At 42.3% G+C, this 22,484-nt stretch overlaps 1 protein-coding gene across 2 annotated transcripts in view; it reads left to right on the top strand.

Annotated features, from left to right (window-relative positions):
* The window catches only part of MYPN (myopalladin), a 111,763-nt gene that overhangs the window by 52,318 nt on the left and 36,961 nt on the right, over window positions 1–22,484 (top strand). For both annotated transcript variants that reach the window (XM_063670558.1, XM_054436699.2), the window contains 5 exons: window positions 6,249–6,390; window positions 9,474–9,497; window positions 13,440–13,556; window positions 14,034–14,406; window positions 21,794–22,375. In XM_063670558.1, the coding sequence (XP_063526628.1) occupies window positions 6,249–6,390; window positions 9,474–9,497; window positions 13,440–13,556; window positions 14,034–14,406; window positions 21,794–22,375 (1,238 nt within the window). The remainder of the gene's footprint in view (window positions 1–6,248; window positions 6,391–9,473; window positions 9,498–13,439; window positions 13,557–14,033; window positions 14,407–21,793; window positions 22,376–22,484) is intronic.

Below are 22,484 nucleotides of genomic sequence, written 5' to 3'. Positions count from 1 at the left end.
TATCAGTAATTCCAGGAGGGTATAATGAGGCATGTCCCCTTCCCATCATGACCTGAACTAGTTTTCAGGTTAGCTTCAGAATGCCCTTGCTGAGAGAAGGGATCCATTCAGATGGTAGGGGGCAGGCAGGGGAGGGTGCAGAGTGGGTGTGCGCTAAGAATTTCATTTTCGGTTGACACATATCACCCAGAGCATACCTCTGGCACGTTTATCACGGCAGTAAAGCTGTTTACCTTTCTATCTCTCCCGTTCACCTTGAAGACTCTCTAATATCTAGATAGGAGTCCATAGAGGCAACAATAGGTAAAAAGTTGTTATTATTTTGAAAAGTCCAATAGGACTTTAACATTTATTTATTTGTTTGTTTGTGTTTGTTTGTTTTTTGAGATGGAGTTTCACTCTTGTTGCCCAGGCTGGAGTGCAATGGCATGATCTTGGCTCACTGCAACCTTGGCCTCCCGGGTTTAAGTGATTCTCCTGCCTCAGCCTCCCGAGTAGCCGGAATTACAGGCGTCCACCACCATGCCTGGCTAATCTTTTGTATTTTTAGTAGACATGAGGTTTCACCATGTTGATCAGGCTGGTCTCAAACTCCTGACCTCAGATCCGCTCACCTCAGCTTCCCAAAGTGCTGGGATTGCAAGCATGAGCCACCACACCCGGCTAACTTTTATTTTTTTATTTTATTTTATTTTACTTTATTTTATTTTATTTTATTTTATTTTTTAATTTTATTTTGACAGAGTCTCCCTCTGTCACCCAGGCTGGAGTGCAGTGGCATGATCTTGGCTCAGTGCAACCTTCACCTCCTGGGTTCAAGCGATTCTCATGTTTCAGCCTCCCGAATAGCTGGGACTATAGGTGTGCACCGCCATGCCTGGCTAATTTTTGTATTTTTAGTAGAAACGGGGTTTCACCATGTTGCCCTGGCTGGTCTGGAACTCCGACCTCAGGTGATCCACCCGCCTTAGCCTCCCAAAGTGTTGGGATTATAGGCGTGAGCCACAGTGCCCAGCCACATTTATTCTTTACATTTAATTTTCATGAGCTGATTAGAGCCACAGATTGAGCTGCCTTTGTGTGGTGATTCTGATTAGCTCCTTCTATTAATAATTAGATGCTGTGATTGGCAGATGCATATACTTTTGATAAATAAAAATAGGAAAATGAATTAATCATTAACGTATTTTGTTTGTTAGATAAAATATCTAAAAGAAATAGCTTCATGGTGGGAAAAATGGTCCTTAGTACACAGACCCAAACCCTGACGAGGCTTTCTCAGCCTCGTCAGGATATGTGCTTTTGCCTCCATAAATGGGATAAGGATTGTTCGGGCATTGGGTACTAGGATAGGGAGTGGCTCAGATTCCAGAAAGACTTATCAGCGATGATGTGCTTGCGTTAGTTTCCATCAGTGAGGGCAGGATTGAGGTCATAGTCACTGCCAGTGTCATTAGCAAATTTCTGAGTCAGAGCCACAAGTGATGGATGGTATCATGTGGCTATGAGCCATGATAACAGATTATTTGCATATGTTTGTTTGGCTTATTCCTGCTCTATTTACTTGTTTACGGACTTCTGGCATTCCATTCCCTATGACTCACTTTCTATACTGCCCAACAAAGCATTTCTTTGCCAATCGTGGCAAGAAGCCAGTTTTTTTTTAAAGCAACGCTTAGAGAGCAGAGTTTTATTTAACTCCTTCCTCCGCTGGTGACAGCGAAGTACTTATCTTCTTTTAAAGAAAGTTAAAATGAAAAGGAGAGTAGCCCAGCAAAACAGTGGTAGAATTTGAGAGAGGACTGTGGGATTCCAAAACTAGTTCACTACTCTACTCATAGGTGATACCTATGTTTTTAAATACTCTTTAACTGTGGATAGAGATAGACTATCCTCCATCCTCTACGCAGTATCAAAAATACTTTTGCTCTGTTTATGCGGGGAAACAGCACTCACACTTCTTGAGTGTGAAGGGAGGTCTATGATCAAATTAGAATCTTACTCCTATCACTGCTCCCACCCCAGCAGCAGCTGCTCTGGCAGGCTTTCAAGGCTGCAGCAGCCCTGGCCCCAGCTGCTTCAGCAGTAATTTGAAGAGTGCAAGGGGGCAGGGGAAGTGAGAATTTGAAAAAGAGCACTTCATTATATAACAGCAAAGGCAGGAAACCCTGAAATAACTGGGCCGGTAGTGGGATCCAGATTTCTGGAGTTCATGGGCCCCTCTCCCCATTCAATCAATTCTGGAGACTTTTCTTATTCAATGATTGCATGGGACACTTGTGACAGTCAAGGGGCAAAAGAGCTTTCGACCAAACAGTTCTTTATCAGTAAAAACCACTTTGATCCAACTCCAGCCTAAAGCACTGTGAACTTGCAGCATCTTCCAAGGTGCAAAATTATCAACTGGATTGAAAAACAAATAAAATGGCAAAACGATCTTTGTAGCTGACATCTTTTAACCAATAAGGCAGATGCTCTTTCTCAAGGATGTCCCAGCATTATGTTTGTGGTTATAGATCTACTAAGCAAGAACTATATCCTTTCAACTCACATTTATAGCAGTGGGCATGGTGCTGGGCACAAAGCAGGCACACATTTATTCTGTGGCAAATAAATTCCATTTCAAGCCAGGCACGGTGGCTCACAATTGTAATTCCAGCACTTCGGGAGGTTGAGGCAGGAGGATCACTTGACGCCAAGAGTTTGAGACCAGCCTGGCCAAGATGGCAAAACCCCATCTCTAACTAAAAACACAAAAATTAGCCGGGCATGGTGGCACTCGCCTATCGTCCCAGCTACTTGGGAGGCTGAGGCAGGAGAATCACTTGAACCCAGGAAGTGGAGGTTGCAGTGACCCGAGATCATACCACTGCACTCCAGCCTGGGTGACAGAGCGAGACTCCATCTCAAAAAACAAAACAACAAAAAACAAAACAAAACAAAAAAACCCTTCCATTTCAGCTAAGAAGAAATTATTATTTTCATTACTTTGTAACTTCAGAGTGTCTTTAGGAGGAATAGAGAAAAAAAGTAAAATGTCAAATGGCCATGGAAGAAGACATGCTTCCGAAGTCTCTATGTTGTCAAGTCACCCTACAAAGAATGTCCTCCCAGATGACCGGTTTAGTGATGACACACAAGATAGATTTGCACTTTGAATACTGCATACCTGAGGAGGCTGTAGATCTTTGGTTATAGTGACTTTAGCCCGGAGTCATAATTCCTAGAAAAGACTAACTTAATCTTTGCTAGTTGGAGACTGTTTAGTCTGTCTCATTTGTTGTCAGTGAAGCTGAAATGAATATGATCAAGTCTGTACACCCCATGCCATTAGTAACAAACAGCCTAAGACCTACTGCTGTGATGAATGTGATGACAGCTACTATGTTCTAATAGTGTAACTGGTTTGGATCCTGATCTGTGGCAATGTGAGCCAGCTCTTTCTCATGAAACTTTGTAGAAAAGCAGCTTTCAGTAATAACAACCATCATCACCCTGATAGCTATGACTCTTAACAGTTTTCTAAGTGGCTTGTGAGATGACCCTTGGCACCTCCTTTACTGAGTATTGATGATGTGCCATACTGGAATGAGCTTCCATCACAGACATTAGGAGGCCCATTCCATACACTGTAGTATCTCACATAACTAGGCTCGGCTCTTGAATAGAACACAAGTCTTGGCCTTTGATGTTAAATGAATAACAACCAACTGATGGTTTAAATTGTGAACAACATATTTTCTCAAGGAGATCCCTTTGCAAGCAGGGCTTTCGTGTAACCTCTGCAGATTGAGAACTGGCTCATATATCTGAGCTGAACTTTAGGCCATGTCAGAGCATATTAGATTGACCTCATTCTACTGAGAACGTACCGTTTCATTTACTCAACCTCTTCTCCCCCACCACCACCTTTTTTGATGTTTGGTTTGGTTTTCTAATTGGTTTGCCTCAAGAAGGAATGAAAACTTTATTATGTATAAGCTCCAGGAGGGTGTCTAAGTGCCATTAAAGTTTTCAATGGGCTCCAAAGCTGCCATTTGAACACACAATTTGCTCAGAGGTCAGGGTGGAGGACATACTCACCAGTTTGCCGGGAGCACCCAAAATTCACTGATGCTTCCTGTTTTCCGTTCTTGTCATTAGTAGATGTTTTGGGAAGACAAATAATAATTAGATTTTTCGGTCAAATAGTTCTTTATTAATTCAGAAACCACTCGGTGCTAATCCTGTCCGGAACTACTTCAGCAAACAAATTTGGGACCTCAGAAAGAATAAAACACTAGCATTGAACTACAGCGCCCCCTGGCTGTCACAATATCAATGCATAACATCCCTGAGATGAAAGTCTCTTACACAGCTAATCCTATGTGGTTTCCCCCAGCCCCATATTCTCCTTAGATAAATGCTATTAAGTACGATAGGATCAAGTACAGAATATCATAAGTTGTTCAGACAAGAACTGTAAAAAATAACGAAATATTCGTAACAGCGAATGACAAAAGAGAAAAAACGATTGGCTTTCCCCTTCTCTGAAGTAAGAGCCAGTATTTCCTAAATGCAGGTCCAAAAATTGTAATAATAGAAAGCCATGCAGCATTTGTTGCTTACAGAGTTTGTGGAGTAAGTTTAATTGTAACCTTTTTATGCTTACAGTCTTTGGGCCAAATGAAAAACAAAAATATGCCAATACATGTGCCGAACGAAGAAGCATTTCATAATCACATTAAGTGCCAACTACAGAAAAGAATGTATGGTTTTCAGCTCACAAACCATGATGAATAAGAAACTAGTTGTGAAAAAATGTGCATTTTATTATCTTCTAGAGTCTAGTACAGAATACACTGATATCTTACAATTCAAAGTGGTCTTCATAAACCTTTTATTGTGGGAGTGTGGAAAAGCATTTAATGATTCCTTCGCAAATTTACAACATATTTTACAATGACGTATGACTGTATGTGTGACTAGGATTTTATAAAGATTGTGATTGTTTTTATTCCTCAACAGATTAGTGAGCCTATCCTGTAAAGACCACATAAGAAAAACAAAACAGCAAAATGAAAATCAATTTCCAGGACTGCAGAATGTAAACAAGGCAAAGCTAGGAAGACAGAACCAGTTACTTGGGCCATAGAACCCTTCCACATTATGAGCAGCCACATTCTTTTGTGGACTAATACATCACTCCTATGTTGAACACATCTAGTAGATACTCACTGCAGATTTAAAGATTATTATTATTTCTGGAAATCAAACACCACTTGGGCATTTAAGAACAGAGGTACTGAGGCCAGGTGCGGTAGCTCAAGCCTGTAATCCCAGCACTTTGGGAGGCCGAGGCAGGTGGATCACTTGAGCCCAGAAGTTTGACACCAGACTGGGCAACATGGCAAAACCCTGTCTCTACAAAAAAAAAAAAAAAAAAAAAATTAGCCAGGCGTGGTGACCTGTGCCTTTAGTCCCAGCTATTCAGGAAGTTGAGGTGAGAGGATCGCTTGAGCCTGGGAGGTTGAAGCTGCAGTGAGCCGTGATCACAACACTGCACACCAGCCTGGGAAAGAGAGTGAGACCCTGTCTCAGAAAAAAGAAAAAAACAAAAACAAAAACAAAAGCAAACAAACAAAAAAACACCCCCGACCAAAAAAAAAAAAAAAAAACCCAAATCAAAACAACAACAAAAAACCACCCCAAAGATACTATATTAAAAGTAGCTACATTACTCAAAATATCTTGCCTAATATTTAATAAATTTACTTAGCATTGGTAGAGACAGAAAGGAAAACAAGAGTGAGGGAAAAGCTTTATATGGGCTCAGATGATTCTGTCTTCAAACCTACTTTTGGGGTGTGAGGGCGATCTGGCTGCGACATCTGTCACCCCATTGATGGCCAGAATTAATTCAGCTGATCAGGCTGGCTATGCGGGTGTCCTCTTTCTCCCTCACTGTTCCATGTGCGTCCCTCCCGAAGCTGTGCGCTCAGTGGAAGAAGATGACCATCCCTGATAGAGGAGGACCGATCTTAGGTCAAGGGCATAGGAGTAGCCGCGCTCCCCTGCTAGAACTTCCAAACAAGCTCTCAAAACTACTTTTGAATGCACATCCACAGAACTGAAGCTGCTAGAGATGTAGATGCTTTGGAGAAAAATCCAAATATGGAGATGGCATCTTTTTCTAAAATTCAACACCAGAACTAGATTACAAAAATGTGTACTTTTTGGTTCTAACTACATTCTTCTTATCATTATAGATGCTACAAAATTTGTCAGCTTCTGAGGGTCAGCTGGTTGTCTTTGAATGCAGAGTAAAAGGAGCTCCATCTCCTAAGGTTGAGTGGTATAGAGAAGGGACTTTAATAGAAGATTCTCCAGATTTTAGGATTTTACAGAAAAGTAAGTTAATGCTTTAAATTATTTTCGATATTTTGTTATTATGAACTTATTATACACACTTATTTTTATAACTTTTAACAACTAATTAAAAATATAGTCAAAAAGAATAAAACACACCTGTAATCATACTCCTGTTAATATTTCAGTATATGTTCTCCAAGAATTTTTCCATGCATAGTTTTTAAAGAAAAGCATCATATTCTTTTTTGTAAATTGATTATTTACTCAACGTTTAATGAACACCTTTCCATGTCAATAAACACAGAGCCTCCTTACTTTTTTTTTTTTTAGATGGAATCTCACTCTGTCACCCAGGCTGGAGTGCAGTGGCACGATCTCAGCTCACTGCAACCTCCACCTCCTTGGTTCAAGCGATTCTCTTGCCTCAGCCTCCCCAGTAGCTCTGAATATCTACAGTTATTGCCTTGGAATAAATTTCTAGTACGAGAATTGCTGCTATAAATTTACCTTTTTTAAGGCTTTTAAAATATGTTGCCAAAATGCCACCCCAAAGGGTTGAACTAAATTTAGGATGATCACACAATTAATCAGCCAAAATGAGATCCTTTAGGGGAGTGAAAGAGGATGCTATTAATAATTATACAGGGATCCCAGGCATAAACTAGGTCTGTCCCAGTTGAACTGGGACACACGTAGCCCTAGCTATATCCTACTACAGCCAACAATACGTGGGAATGCCTTTCATCTCACACCTTCACCAACGATGAGTGTTAGCCATTTTATTAAAAATCTTCACTAATTTTATAGGCCAAAAGTGGGAACACTTGTTTTAATCTGCACTTCACTAATTAAATCTGGGATGAAACTTTTCTTTTTCATGTTTACTTAAGTCTTTGTATTTCTTTATTTCACATTGGGTTCTTGCTCTTTTTTATTGTAAGAATTATTTAGAAATTTACATGGTTAATTCTTCTTTTCTTATCGCACAATGCTTTCACCTTGTCATGCAGTGCTTTCTCCTTGACCCATTTCAGCCATAAACTACATTGCAACATACTTGCTTTTTAAAAATATGTTTTATTAACTATGTAGAACAATCTATTATAGAAAAACTCGGGAAAGAAATTTGCTAAAATGTTGGCAGTCTTTCTCTGGGCAGTGAGTCTAGGGTCAATTGTTTTACTTCCTTTTGCATTTCTGTATTTTTTTAGTTTTTCCATAATGAACATGTATAACATTTATTTTTTATTTTTTACATTGATTAATAAAAATTTTACAATTTACCATGTACAACATGATGTTTTGAAATATACATTGTGGAATGGCTAAATTGAGCTAATGAACATACGTATTACCTCACACACATCATTTTTTGTGGTGAGTTATTTGCTTTTTTCTTAATCTTTTTCTGCCTATCACAAAATAGTAGTCTGTAGATCAGTGTGACATATGAATCAGAGCTACTGTCAGGTTTTATTGGTAGTAGCAGCAACAATAATATATTCTGAATGCCATTTAAACTGAGAGATGCTGGGCACAGTGGCTCACACCTGTAATCCCAGGACTTTGGGAGGCCAGGCCAAGGCAGATGGATCACTTGAGGTCAGTAGTTTGAGACCAGCCTGGCCAACATGGTGAAACCCTGTTTCCACCAAAAAAAACCAAAAAACAAAAAAACTCAGCCGGGTGTGGTGGCATGCACCTGTAGTCCCAGCTACTCTGAAGGTTGAGGCAGGAGAATCACTTGAACCCAGGAGGCAGAGTTGCAGTGAGCTGAGATCACACCACTGCATTCCAGCCTGAGCAACAGAGTAAGACCTTATCTCAAAAAAAAAAAAAAAAAAAAAAAAACTGAGAGACAGAGAAAAAAAAAACTTCAATGGGTCTACCAGTGTAGAAGATTAAAACTAAGTTCAACAACTACTTTTTGAGTGTTGGCAATTCAATACCAATCAAACAACTGTATTCAGTACCACCGTGGGCACTTTCATGAAGCCCAAAGAACTTTAAGATAAGATAAGAACCTACTCTTGGCTGGGCATGGTGGCTCATGCCTTTTAATCCCATCACTTTGGGAGGCTGAGGTGGGCGGATCACATGAGGCCAGAAGTTTGAGACCAGCCTGGCCAACATGGTGAAACCCCGTCTCTACTAAAAATACAAAAATTAGCTGAGTGTGGTGACAGGTGCCTGTAGTCCCAGCTACGCAGGAGCCTGAGGCAGGAGAATCACTTGAACCCAGGAGGCGGAGGTTGCAGTGAGCCAAGATCTTGCCACTGTACTCCAGCCTGGGCAACAGAGCAAGACTTCATCTCAAAAAAAAAAAAAAAAAAAAAAAAAACTGCTCTTGAGAAAACTATGATCTATCTTGAGTCTTAATCTTAGAAACCTCAGAACAGGAGGTATAGTGTACATTTTATTAGGCTATCCGAGCCCAAAGCCAAGAACAATCTCTCAATCTTCACAAACCTTTTTCAGGTAAGGCTGAATGAGTGCCAATAAAAGCAAGAGTCATTTCTGAAATATAACTAACTCAAAAACCTCCTTGGCTAAGGTTTATGTACCCCAAGTGAAACCCAGATTTATTTCAAGAGGAAGCAATATCATTTAATTGTTGCTCTTGGGCAAGGTGTAGTGGGTCATGCCTGTAATCCCAGCACTTTGGGAGGCTAAGGCGGGCAGATCACCTGAGGTCAGGAGTTCAAGACCAGCCTGGCCAACATGATGAAACCCCATCTCTATTAAAAATACAAAAATTAGCCAGGCATGGTGGCACATGCCTATAATTCCAGCTACCTGGGAGGCTGAAGCAGGAGAATTGCTTGAACCCAGGAGGCAGAGGTTGCAGTGAGCCAAGATCGTGCCATTGCACTCCAGCCTGGGCAACAAGAGTGAAACTCAGTCTCAAAAAAAAAAAAAAAAAAAGTTTTTGCTCTTTTGCTGCCTTTCTGTAATATCCATCCTGTCCCTGTTGAGATCATCTTACTTAATATTGTCACATAACCTTATTGTATCACTCCTGAGTGTGCAAGAGACTGTGAAATTCTGTAGGAAGCTTCTGATGAACATGTAGTTTCTCAGTAAAATAAATGCTCAGAATCTTTTACTTTCTTTTCTTCTAGAACCTCGATCCATGGCAGAGCCAGGTAAAGATGATTTCAACTTTAATGAACTAGTATATGAGTGATTTTATATATACAAGAATACATAATGAAGTTACACTGAGATGAATAAAAAGTGAAAAATAAAGTTTTAGGAAAAAAAGATCCAAATGGGCCGGGTTCAGTGGCTCATGCCTGTAATTCCAGCACTTTGGGAGGCCGAGGCGGGCGGATCACTTGAGATCAGAAGTTCAAGACCAGCCTGGCCAACATGACAAAATGAAACCCCATCTCTACTAAAAATGCAAAAATTAGCCAGGCATGGTGGCGCACGTCTGTAATCCCAGCTACCTCGGAGGCTGAGGCAGGAGAATCACTTGAGCCTGGGAGGTGGAGGTTGCAGTGAGCTGAGATCATGACACTTCAGTCCAGCCCGGGCGACAGAACAAGAATCTGTCTCAAAGAAAAAAAAAAACCATCCAAATGAACTATAGCTATTATTGTAGGAGGAAAGGAGGGGTGCATGTGCAAATCTGGAATATATATTTAATACCTCATATGAATGCAGCTGGTTCTTGGTTATTGAGAAGTGTTTCTTAGGAATATTTTTCCTCCATAAATGGCCGCCATTTGAGCCCTCTCAAAACTAGGCAAAGCAATTTTTATAATGCTAGGTCAATTTCATTTTCATAGCCTAGGTATCTCAAAACTTATGCATCATCAGATTTTGAAGCTTGCAGAGATTCAATAAAATATCTGTGATGTTATTAGATTTGGTTGGGAGGATACTACGATGACATACAAGTGACAGTAGGCGAAGTTAGAAAATACAAGTCACTCACAAAACAGGACATAAACATCTGAATGCCTTCTCTGTGACCACCCAGAAAAATCAGATTGTATTTGCAACCCTGTGAGAGAAAGCTGGTTTTTTATCTCATTATTATCATTCTCTCTTCAGGCCAGGCATGGTGGCTAACACCTGTAGTCCCAGCACTTTGGGAGGCTGAGGCGGGTGGATCACCTGAGGTTGGGAGTTCAAGACCAGCCTGGCCAACATACATACAACCCCATCTCTACTAAATTTACAAAAATTAGCCGGGCTAGGGTTTTTAAGGGTTTTGGAGTGGGTTGAAGAGCGGAGATCACTGGTTGATTGAAAAGTGCGGGGTGAAGTCATGGGACAGGGAGATGAAGAAGCTAGGTTCTCATGCTGATCTCGATCCTCTGTGGGGGTCTTCAAACTAGTTGCTGGAATTCATGGTCTGAAAAAAATGTCTTAAGAGATCCTTAAACAAAAGCCTTATGAGGCTGGGCACAGTGGCTCACACCTGTGATCCCAACACTTTGGTGGGAGGATTGCTTGAGCACACGAGTTAAAGACCAGCCTGGGCAATATAGTGAGACTCCCACCTCTACAAAAACTTAAAAATTAGCCAGCCATGGTGGTGCATGTCTGTGGTCCCAGCTACTCGGGAGGCTCAGGTGGGAGGATCACTCAAGCCTGGGAAGTGGAGGTTGCAGTGAGCCAAGATTATGCCTCTACGCTCCAGCCTGGGCAACAGAGCAAGACTTTGTCTCAAAAAAAATAGAAGCCTTATGATTCTAAGGTTAGAAATCTAGTCTATAGTGGCTGGGTGCAGTGGCTCATGCCTGTAATCCCAGCACTTTGGGAGGCCAAGGCAGGTGGATCATGAGGTCAGGAGATCAAGACCATCCTGGCTAACACGGTGAAATCCTGTCTCTACTAAAAAAAATACAAAAAATTAGCCGGGCGTGGTGGCGGGCGCCTGTAGTCCCAGCTACTCGGGAGGCTGAGGTGAGAGAATGGTATGAACCTGGGAGGCAGAGCTTGCAGTGAGCCGAGATCGCACCACTGCACTCCAGCCTGGGCAACAGAGCAAGACTCCATCTCAAAAATAAATAAATAAATAAAAAATTTTAAAAACCATGTCTATAGCAACAATGGGGATGCAAATCAATTCTTAAACAGTCTTATGATCCTAATGTCAGAAATCCTATCTATAGGAACAAGGGGATGCAAATGGTCAGGATCTAGTGCTATGTGACTTTTAGTGACAAAGGAAGTGGGTCAAAGTGCAGCCTGATTAATGCTTAACTATATTTCTGTCCAGAACCTAGCATGCAATTCTTGTCAACCCTGTGGGGATGGTTTCAATATTACACTGACTGGAACTGTGTGTCTCAACTACCACTTAACAAGAATAGAGTTAGCTTGACTGGCTTAGACCAGTCATGATTTACCACCTCAGGCTGAGAGGGGCCAACTTTCTTCGAAACATATGACCATTCCAAGTAGAGTAAACAAAGCCAGGGTTCTATCAACAAGGAGGTAGGAGGATGAAGAGTTACTGAGTAGGTACTTGCCTTGGTCCACTGTGTGCTGCTGTAACAGAATACCTGAAACTGGGTGATTTTTAATGAAGAACAGGGATTTGTTTCTTACAGTTCTGGAGGCTGGAAAGCCCAAGATCAAGGGGCCTGCATCTGGGTGAGGGCCTTCATGCTGTGCCATTCCATGGCAGAAGGCAGAAGGGCAAGAGGGCAAGTGCACAAGAGAAGGGAGGGAGAGAGGGGGCCACTCTTAGTTTCATGATGAACCCACTCCCACAATAACAACATTTATCCATTTATTAGGGCAGAGGCATCATGACCTAAACACCTCCCTTTAGGCTCCACATCCCAACACTGAAGAATTGGGAATTGTTTCCAGCACATGAGCATTGGGGGACACATTCAAACAGCAATACTCAATACTGCCTTCCATGCCCCCCTGGCCAGATTTCCTAGAAATGGACTAGTTATTTTAATTCAATTATCATGAAGCACTGAGATGCCTGCCAAGTTTCTCCTAATGCAACTATTTTTTAATAATTTTGTTTTTAATGTCAGTTCAACGGAGTGACAACTGGAGGTTTATGCTACTGTCTTATACCTCCTCTTTATTAGCTGTCAAGGAATATCTAACTTTAATAATTTTGGACTGTAATCATGTGGTTCTACCTGGGAATCACCTCTGTAGTTATTCACAGAGGATCATCGTTCACAGTGTATCAGAGCAATCCATAAGAATTACCATAGTAATACAAAAGTAGAAATGCATTTCACTCTTCTTTCACACAGAATTTCAAGTTACTCTATCAGCTCATTACTACTAGTAAAGCAAAATATTTACCTGCTGTCCAATTTTAAATTGTGGTCCTGGTTTAAAATAATCTCAATGCAAAAGTTCCCCAGGGAAATAGTGAGAGATCTAGGCTTAGAAAATGTTTTATTAGTCCTTTAATTTCACAGAAACTTCCTTTTCCTTTGACTCCTAATTTGTTTTTGTGATTTTTAAAAAGTTTATTGTTATTCATTTCTATTTTTGCCATCTGTACTGATGACATAAAAATAGAAGATTATCTGAGAATCCATATTTTTTACAAAATCCCCTTGTCAGGACGGGCATGGGGGCTCACGCCTGTAATCCCAGGACTTTGGGAGGCTAAGGTGGGCAGATCACCTGAGGTCAGGAGTTCGAGACCAGCCTGCCAACATGGCAAAACCCCGTCTCTACTAAAAATACAAAAATTAGCCAGGCTTGGTGGCACACGCCTGTAGTCCCAGCTACTTGGGAGGCTGAGGCAGGAGAATCGCTTGAACCTGGGAGGCGGAGGTTGCAGTGAGCCAAGATCTTGCCACTGCACTCCAGCCTTGGCAACAGAGAGAGACTCCATCTAGAAAAAAAAAATCCCCTTGTCAGTACTTGGCCTGTCTGCATGGAGTTATTGTTTCTACATTCTTTGATTCATTTTGCCTACTAATCGGTCAATTCAATCAAATAATTGTTTTGACCAATTGTTTTCAAATAATTAATATAGCCAGCTTCTTATATTGACTTTGTAGAATCATCTGATATCAGTAAATTCTATAATTCTGTTCTCATAATTAAGTCAGTAACCATTCTGTTTCACTGGCATATAGAGGAGATTTGCACCTTGGTCATTGCCGAAGTGTTTGCAGAAGATTCTGGGTGCTTCACATGTACTGCAAGCAACAAATACGGCACAGTATCAAGCATTGCACAGCTGCACGTGAGAGGTAAGGGCCCTTTAATGCCAGAACAGTTTAGTCTATGACTTTGAGTGTGAATATGCAGATTTTGTGTTACCATTCCTTACTGTTTTTCATACAAAGCTGGCTTGGCTCTCCTAAAAAGATTTGAATTATTGAGGAAAGTGTTCTTGAACAGTGTCCAATTTTCAATTTCTTGTTGCACTTACAGCCACCACCCCAGTTAACCTGCTGTCGTCATTATATTTCCTAAGAGAACATCTCCTCAATAAATTTCTAAATTTCTTTCCAAAAGGGTACTTAGATTTTAAATTTAGTTTTTTATTTTTAATTTAATTTTTTCCTGTATCCTTACCATTCTTTAACGCCCCGATGATGATCTGTTTTTGACAAGCATTTTCCCATTCATACATTCATCTGGTGTGAACATTTTCCCATTTGTGCACATGACCCAATTCAGGCTTACAGTGGCTGACAGCTCAGGTCCTGTGATTGTCCTTTCAGGAAATGAGGACCTCAGCAACAACGGGTCTCTTCACTCAGCCAACTCCACCACCAACCTGGCAGCTATTGAGCCACAGCCCTCCCCACCCCACTCAGAGCCTCCGTCTGTGGAACAACCCCCCAAACCCAAACTCGAGGGGGTTCTGGTGAACCACAATGAGCCCCGGTCCAGCTCCAGGATTGGGCTTCGTGTGCACTTCAACCTGCCTGAAGATGACAAAGGAAGTGAAGCAGCCTCCGAGGCTGGTGTGGTGACCGCCAGACAGACCAGGCCCAATTCTTTCCAGGAGAGATTCAACGGACAGGCAACAAAAACCCCAGAGCCTTCTTCCCCCGTGAAAGAGCCCCCTCCAGTTCTGGCCAAACCCAAACTGTAAGTAAAAAGTAGGATGAATAACCAGGAGCTTCTGTGATCTTTTCTTGAATCTGATCTCCTTAAAAATAATGGAACTCAGCTAGGCACAGTTGCTCACACCTGTAATCCCAGCACTTTGGGAGGCCAAGGCAGGAGGATCGCTTGAGGCCAGGAATTCGAGACCAGCCTGGGAAAAATAGTGAGACCCCTGTCTCTAAAAGAAAAATTTTAAAGTAAAAAAATTAGCAGGCATGGTGGTGCACACCTATAGTCGTAGCTACGAGGGAGACAGAGGCAGTAGGATCACTTGAGCCTAGGAGTTTCAGCCTACAGTGAGCTGTGATCGTGCCACTGTACCCCAGCCTGGGTGACAGAGCAAGACTTGTCCAGGAAAAAAAAAAAAAGATGGAACCAAAAAGCAGAATTCCCAAATGAGAAAATACACGTTAAATGTTTTGCCAAATGTACATCCTTACATCAATAGAAGCATACTATCACTATTATCCTTAATTAATAATCTACCTCCAAGCAATGTTGCACTTAAACTAATTCAGAAACATTTGTCTGGCGTTCTGACATTAGAGGCCCCAGGTAAAGCACTTCTGTGCTTCTCTTATAAAGACTTTTTTTGTGTCTAATCATCTTTACAGTCTGTAATTTCATCCTTATATTTCCCATTTCTGCTTCAATTTAAGCTTCTGTAGTCATTATGGAAAAGCTATTTAGTATTTTTTAGATAGTTCCTAGCTGCTGCTGGATAAATATAATAGGATGAATAAGTGGTCATGATTTTCTGACTCAACTCAGGAGCCTACTGTGGTTGTTGCCCTGACTCTCTAGAAAGCCATGTTGCAATGTTTAAAATGTCCATCCATAACAAAGCAAATACAGGGCATGATATTGCTATTATTTCCTGTTTCATCCACACATCAAAATGATAAAAAATTGTTTCTAATTACAAAAACCTTTAAATATCAACATCAAAATCTACAGTCCCAGTGCACCCACTGTGTGTTGCTCATCACCATGAGATGTTCACTAGAAGCCATTCATGTTTAGTTTTATATTCTTCTCACCACTATATAAGGCAAAATTCTGGACATAAGATTCAATGTTGTGAAACATGCCTCTAAGCAAGTCACATCCAGAAATGTCAGTCCCTTCCAAGTCCTGTCAGTCACAGGAAACAGGAATCCACTTAAAGTAAAAAGAGAGGAAGAGGTTATTGCAGGGATATAGGCAGAAATGGGTAAACCAAACACAACCAAACCCTGCAGGAGAAGAACTAGAGAGGCGGGAGCTGGGCCTCTTCACCTGTCACTCAGGATCACAGGTCAGTCCAGCCTCTGTCTGATGGAGCTTGCGTGGCTGGTTCCCCCTCTGTCCACGTGAGCATCTCCTTGTTTCCTCTCTACTTATCTGATCCATTCTTCCCTCTTTGAAGACCCATCAGCTCATACGTGGCCCATCATGGCCATGTCCCCATTCCACGTCATGATCTGTGTCAAGTACCACTGTTAACTAAATCAGTCTCAGCCCCTCAACTCCCAATTCTAATTGGTCCAGGCTGGTCAGGTGACCTCCTACTCCCTCCCCCAGTACACTCAACTGTTAGAGGATTTATGTTTGGAAGAAACTGTGGATGGGAGAAGTTCTCAGAGAAGGGAGTTACAGGGAACAGGTAACCCCAAACAACCTCCTGGGGAATTGCCTCCTTTGTAGGACTGTCTCTTCCCCAGTAACAGTTTTAGGGGCCGTTACATATGATGATGGAAAAAAAATTCTGCCAAAATATTTAAAGAGGTTTATTCTAAGTCAATATGAGTGACTGCGGCCCAGGGAAACACAGTCTCCAGAGGTCCTGAGAAAGTGCACCCAAGGCATTCAGGTTGCAGTTTGGTTTTATGCATTTCAGGAAGACAAGAATTGCAGGTAAAATCATAAATCAATACAAGAAGACAAACATTGGTTTGGCCCAAAAAGGCAGAACATCTCAAAGCAGGGACTTACCAGTCATAGGTGGGGCCGCGGACTCTATGGCTGGCAATTGAAAGAGTTAAGTTTTGTCTGAAAACTTGGAGTCAGTAGAAAGGAATGTTCAAGTTAAAATAACGGAATTCACTGTCATGTGATGCCATGCCAGAGTCGGGATGAAAAGAAAACCACCATACACGGGGTCAAAAAGGCCGGTTTCAAATTAGCCAGGTGTGGTGGCGCGTGCCTTTAATCCCAGCTACTCAGGAGGCTGAGGTGGGAGAACTGCTTGAACCCCGGAGGCAGAGGTTGCAGTGAACCAAGATCGCACCACTGCACTCCAGCCTGGGCGACAGAACGAGATTCTTTCTAAAAAAAAAAAAAAAAAAAAAAAAAAAAGACCTGTTTCATGAGATTTTATGGCTTGTAGAAGTGACTTTCCAGCCAGGCATGGTGGCTCACGCCTGTAATCCCAGCACTTTGGGAGGCCAAGGCGGGCGGATCATGAGTTCAGGAGATCGAGACCATCCTGGTTAACACCGTGAAACCCCGTCTCTACTAAAAAAATACAAAAAAAAAAAAAAAATTAGCCAGGCATTGTGGTGGGCACCTGTAGTCCCAGCTACTTGGGAGGCTGAGGCAGGAGAATGGTGTGAACCCAGGAGGCGGAGCTTGCAGTGAGCCGAGATCGCGTCACTGCACTCCAGCCTGGGCAACAGAGCGAGACTCCGTCTCAAATAAAAAAAAAAAAGAAGAAGTGACTTCTCTCTCTAGGCCCCTTAGAATAGGATTTGAGCATGGAAAAAGGTAAGAGTTCAGTCCTCAGGTATGTCAGTTAGGATTAAGTTGAGCTTCACGTTGCAGACAACCCAAACTAACAGGGTGTAAATACTTGAGGGTTTATTTTCTCTCACATAAAGAAAGTAGACAGGGAGTCTGGGGCTGTGACGTTGGTTCCATGGTCATTAAGAATCTAGTCTCCTTCTGTCTTTCTGCTCTGCCATCCCAAACACTGGCTTCTTCTCTAGGTGCCCTCATGGTCCAAGACGGCTGATGGTGGTCAAGTCACCACATCTACAGTTCAGGCAGTCAGAAGGGCCAATGGGCAGAAGTCACATTCTTTTTTTTTTTTTTTTCTCTGAGATGGAGTCTTGCTCTGTCGCCCAGGCTGGAGTGCAGTGGCGTGATCTCGGCTCACTGCAACCTCTGCCTCCCGGGTTCAAGCAATTCTCCTGCCTCAGCCTCCCGAGTACCTGCGATTACAGGTGTGCACCACCACGCCTGGATAATTTTTGTATTTTTAGCAAAGAAGGAGTTTCACCATGTTGGCAAGGCTGGTCTCGAACGCCTGACCCTGTGATCTACCCACCTTGGCCTCCCAAAGTGCTGGGATTACAGGTGTGAGCCACCCACTGCACCCAGACAAAAGTCATACTCTTGATGTTAGAATCCCTTCTAAGGAGACTTCTTAGAGGTTTCAACCAAAATCTGCTTCTGCCTCTTTGGCCAGAATTTAGGCAGATGGGACACTAGTTGCAAAGGAGGCTGGAAGTACAGTCTTTAGCTGCACATATTGCCACCATGAACAAAATTGGGTTCTTTTACAAGGGGGGAATTAAGTAGACAGCAGTGTCTGCCACATGAGACTTCCAATTAATATAAGACGCCTTTCTACTAAATCATGTAGTGACGCCCTCTAAAAACATAGTTCTCAGCACTATATAATTCTTTAATATTCTTTGCTTTCCTTTTCTCTTGTGTATATGTATATGTTTACATTAGTATAGATATGAATATATATATTCACATCACATACACATACACCACACCCTTTGTAAATCTACATGCCTACAACATTTTCTTACTAGTTTTAACCTCATTAGTTTAACCTCACAACTTCGCATTAAAATATATTGACTCAGTCTTCTCAAGGATACAATTTTCTGCTTGTTCCTTCAATTTGCTATTCATATGGAAAATAGAGATAATGTAGATCTTAAAATTGCAACAGAAAGGGAAGCTGTCATTTTTAAACCTTGTATCATCAAAGCCTGACTTTGAAATTTCAGACTGAATATTAAGCTGCCTAGAGCAGTGATTGCTCGTCCTGGCTACATTCTAGAATAAAATGTGGAGCTTTTAAAAAATATTTATGCCCTCCATCTCAATTGAATCAGAATCTCTCCACAGATTATTTTAATGTGCAGCCAGTTTGGAAATCACGTCTAGAGTTAGAGAAATAACCCCGGCCGGGCATGGTGGCTCACGCCTGTAATCCCAGCGCTTTAGGAGGCCAAGGCAGGTGGATCACTTGAGGTCAGGAGTTCTAGACTACCCTGGCCAATATGGTGAAACCCCGTCTCTAGTAAAAATACAAAAATTAGCCAGGCATGGTGGTGCATGCCTGTCATCCCAGCTACTCAGGAGGCTGAGGCAGAAGAATCGTTTGAATCTAGGAGGCGGAGTTTGCAGTGAGCTGAGATCATGCCACTGCACTCCAGCCTGGGTGACAGAGCAAGACTCTGTCAAAAGAAAAAAAAAAAGAAAGAAAGAAAAAAGAAAAAAAAAGAAATAACCCTGACAGTTGCTACTCTTCCCCACTCCCTACCACCCACCTGGTATACCCAGGAAAACACAATAATTAACATTTAAAAGTGAGATAATGTCAGACAAAAGTCAGAATATACTAGAAAAGCCTATGCTTTGGGGCCAAATGTTTCTTTAGGGCAGTGGTTCTCAGTCCTGGTGACTGTGAGAATCACCTGGGGCCTTGTGGTAGGCAGACCTGCCGCATCAGCATCACCTGGAAGCTTGGTTGGAATGCAGACTCCCAGGCCCCACCTCACACCTGCCGAATCAGAAACTCTGGGGATGGGGGCCAGAAACCTGTGTTTTAACAGGCCCTCCAGAGGATTCTGAGGCCCAGTAAAGTTTGAGAATGACTGACCTGCATTTGAAAAGATGATAATAACTCTGTCTGAATTCCATCCCAGGTAAATTAACTCTGAGCAGGTGCCTAAAGCAGCAAGGTTCATTTGTCTTTTACAGTCTCCAGGTGATTCAAATGTGCAACCAGCACAGTGACTACTGCTAAAACCATAGCAGATTTACTCAGAACTAGTTTTCCAAGTCAGTGATGCACTGGCAAATGTTTAATGACTGACAGGGGTGAGAAAGCCCTGATTTTTAGCATTTGCACCAATTTCAAGCTACTAAGAGAAAGTCATTGAATGGGTAGTTGAGATGTGCACTATCTGTTCTTCAAAGCCAGTGAACTGGCTCCAGCACACACTGCCAGAAATTGTCGTTGCCAAAACTGCTTTCAAAAGTACTTGATACAGTATCTCAAGTTTGTTGTTTGGCATTTTATCCTAAGAATTCAAAATCCTTAATAATTTCTTTTGTATTCCTTATAATGCAGAGTCTCTGTGTCCCAAAAGCAACACATATTTCCAAAGAACATAAAACTGGCCAGGCGCATGCCTGTAATTCTAGCACTTTTGGAGGCCAAGGCGGGCAAATTGCTTGAGCTCAGGAGTTTGAGACCAGCCTGGGCAACATGACGAGACCCCTAACTCTACAAAAAATACAAAAAATTGCTGAGCGTGGAGGCACGCACCTGTGGTCCCAGCTACTTGGGAGGCTAAAGCAGGAGGATCACTTGAACTCAGGAGGTCGGGGCTACAGTGAGCCATGATTGTGCCACTGTACTCCAGCCTAGGTGACAGAGTAAGGCTCTGCCTAAAATAATTAAATAAATAAAAATAGAATAAAGAACATATAATTAGTGGTCCTGAAGCACTGTGATCTCACCTATGGGTCTTCCCGTGGTTACTCATTCAACAGTAGATTCTCCTAAACATCAAAGTTTGGCAGCCTTAATGACTTTATGCATATATGATTTTAAGACATTTTTGTTGCACTTTCTTTGTTAAAAAATAACTCTTTTGTGAAGAGAAATTCAATACACTATTGAATTCAATGGACCATTAAGGCAAATCATGTGATGCCTCTGTGACTCAGGTTCTATAAATGGAGAAACTGCTTCCAGTTTGATCTTTCTCTTTTTTAGGAACAATAAAAGTCTAAGGCAAGGTTTATAATCAGGGTGAGCATATAATCATCATTCAAATTAGGACATTTCTGAGAGTGAAAGTGAGTTCTATTAATAATGATGTCAGGGCCGGGCATGGTGGCTCGCGCCTGTAATCCCACCAGTTTGGGAGGCCAAGACGGGCAGATCATTTGAGGTCAGGAGTTCAAGACCAGCCTGGCCAAAATGGTGAAACCCTGTCTCTACTAAAAATACAAAAATTAGCCAGGCATGGTGGCAGACACCTGTGGTCCCAGCTACTTGGGAGGCTGAAGCACAAGAATCACTTGAACCCAGGAGGCAGAGGTTGCAGTGAGCCAAGATCGCACTACTGTGCTCCAGCCTGGGCAACAGAGTGAGACTCTCTCAAAAAAAACAAAAACAAAAACAAAAATAATGATGCCAGGAAAAGATGTTAAACCAGGACCTTCCTGAATGTATTGGGACATATGGTCACCTTATCTATAAAGGTTTGTTATCGCGAGAGAATGAGAAACCCCTCTGAGACACATCCGGCTTCTTTGTTAAGGTTGGCTCTGAAACAAGGCAGAGTGGAGAATACAGCATGTTCTTATGGAGAATTCAGCCCTTTTCAGTAACTCACACTGGCGTGTAGCTCAGTGCCTTCTGTTCTGAAGCTGGGATACTTTCCACTGATCATCAGAACTTTGAGAACTGCCTACAAGAGAAACATTGTCTCTATTCCTCTTTTCCAATTTATAAACTCTTTGTTGCACAACTCCAAGGTCGCAATACAAAAAATACAGTGTGAATGACGCCCTTGGAAAGAAGGAAAGACAAACTCACCAATTATTGATCAGCTGATTTCTTGCCACTCTGGTTGTGTGTTCTTTATCAGCATCAAGTTATTGTATTTATTTATTTATTTATTTATTTATTTATTTATTTATTGAGATGAGTCTCACTCTGTCACTGAGGCTGGAGTGAGGTGGCATGATCAGGACTCACTGCAATCTCCACCTCCAGGCTCAAGCCTGGGATCTCGAGTGATCTTCCTGGGATTACTGAAGCAATCCTCCTACCTCGGCCTCCTGAGTAGCTGGGGCTACAGGCGTGCACCACCATGCCTGGCTAATATATATATATAATTTTTTTTTTTTTTTTTTTTTTTTGGTAGAGACAGGGTTTCACCATGTTGCCCAGGCTGGTCTCAAACTCCTGGACTCAAGTGATCCACCTGTCTCCACCTCCCAAAGTGCTGGGATTACAGGCATGAGCCACCATGACCCGCCTAACAGTCTGTCTGTACATTGTTTGAAAGGTGAGGCCAATAATAACACATTTCCTTCTCTCTCTCCACCCTTGTTTTGTGTACAGTGATTCCACTCAGCTACAACAGCTTCATAACCAAGTCTTACTGGAACAACACCAGTTGCAAAACCCATCTCCTAAGGAGTTTCCTTTCAACATGAGTGTTTTGAATTCCACTGCTCCCCCAGCGGTGACAACATCCAGTAAGCAGGTGAAGGCTCCTTCATCACAGACGTTCAGCTTGGCCCGGCCGAAGCATTTCTTCCCCTCCACGAACACCACTGCAGCAACCATGGCCCCTTCCAGCTCTCCAGTGTTCACTTTGAGCAGCACTCCTCAAACTATCCAGAGGACAGTGAGCAAAGAAAGCCTCTTAGTGTCTCACCCCTCTGTGCAAACCAAATCTCCAGGAGGGTTTTCCATCCAAAATGAGCCACTCCCACCAGGCCCAACAGAGCCAACACCGCCACCATTCACATTTTCCATCCCCAGCGGAAACCAGTTTCAGCCCCGCTGTGTGTCCCCAACTCCTGTCTCTCCTACCAGCCGGATTCAGAACCCAGTGGCTTTCCTCAGCTCTGTTCTGCCTTCTCTCCCTGCCATCCCACCCACAAATGCCATGGGGCTGCCTAGAAGTGCACCATCCATGTAAGTGTCATTGAGGTTTCTTGATGTAAGATGCTAGTTAAGAGGTGATGTGTGCGTTGAATAGCTTGATCTGGAACAGGGCTCTCATTTTGTGGATTCCTAGATAATC

Source organism: Pongo pygmaeus, chromosome 8 (assembly GCF_028885625.2).
Source record: "Pongo pygmaeus isolate AG05252 chromosome 8, NHGRI_mPonPyg2-v2.0_pri, whole genome shotgun sequence".
NCBI classification, from domain to species: domain Eukaryota; kingdom Metazoa; phylum Chordata; class Mammalia; order Primates; family Hominidae; genus Pongo; species Pongo pygmaeus.
This window is presented reverse-complemented; position numbering and strand designations above follow the sequence as displayed.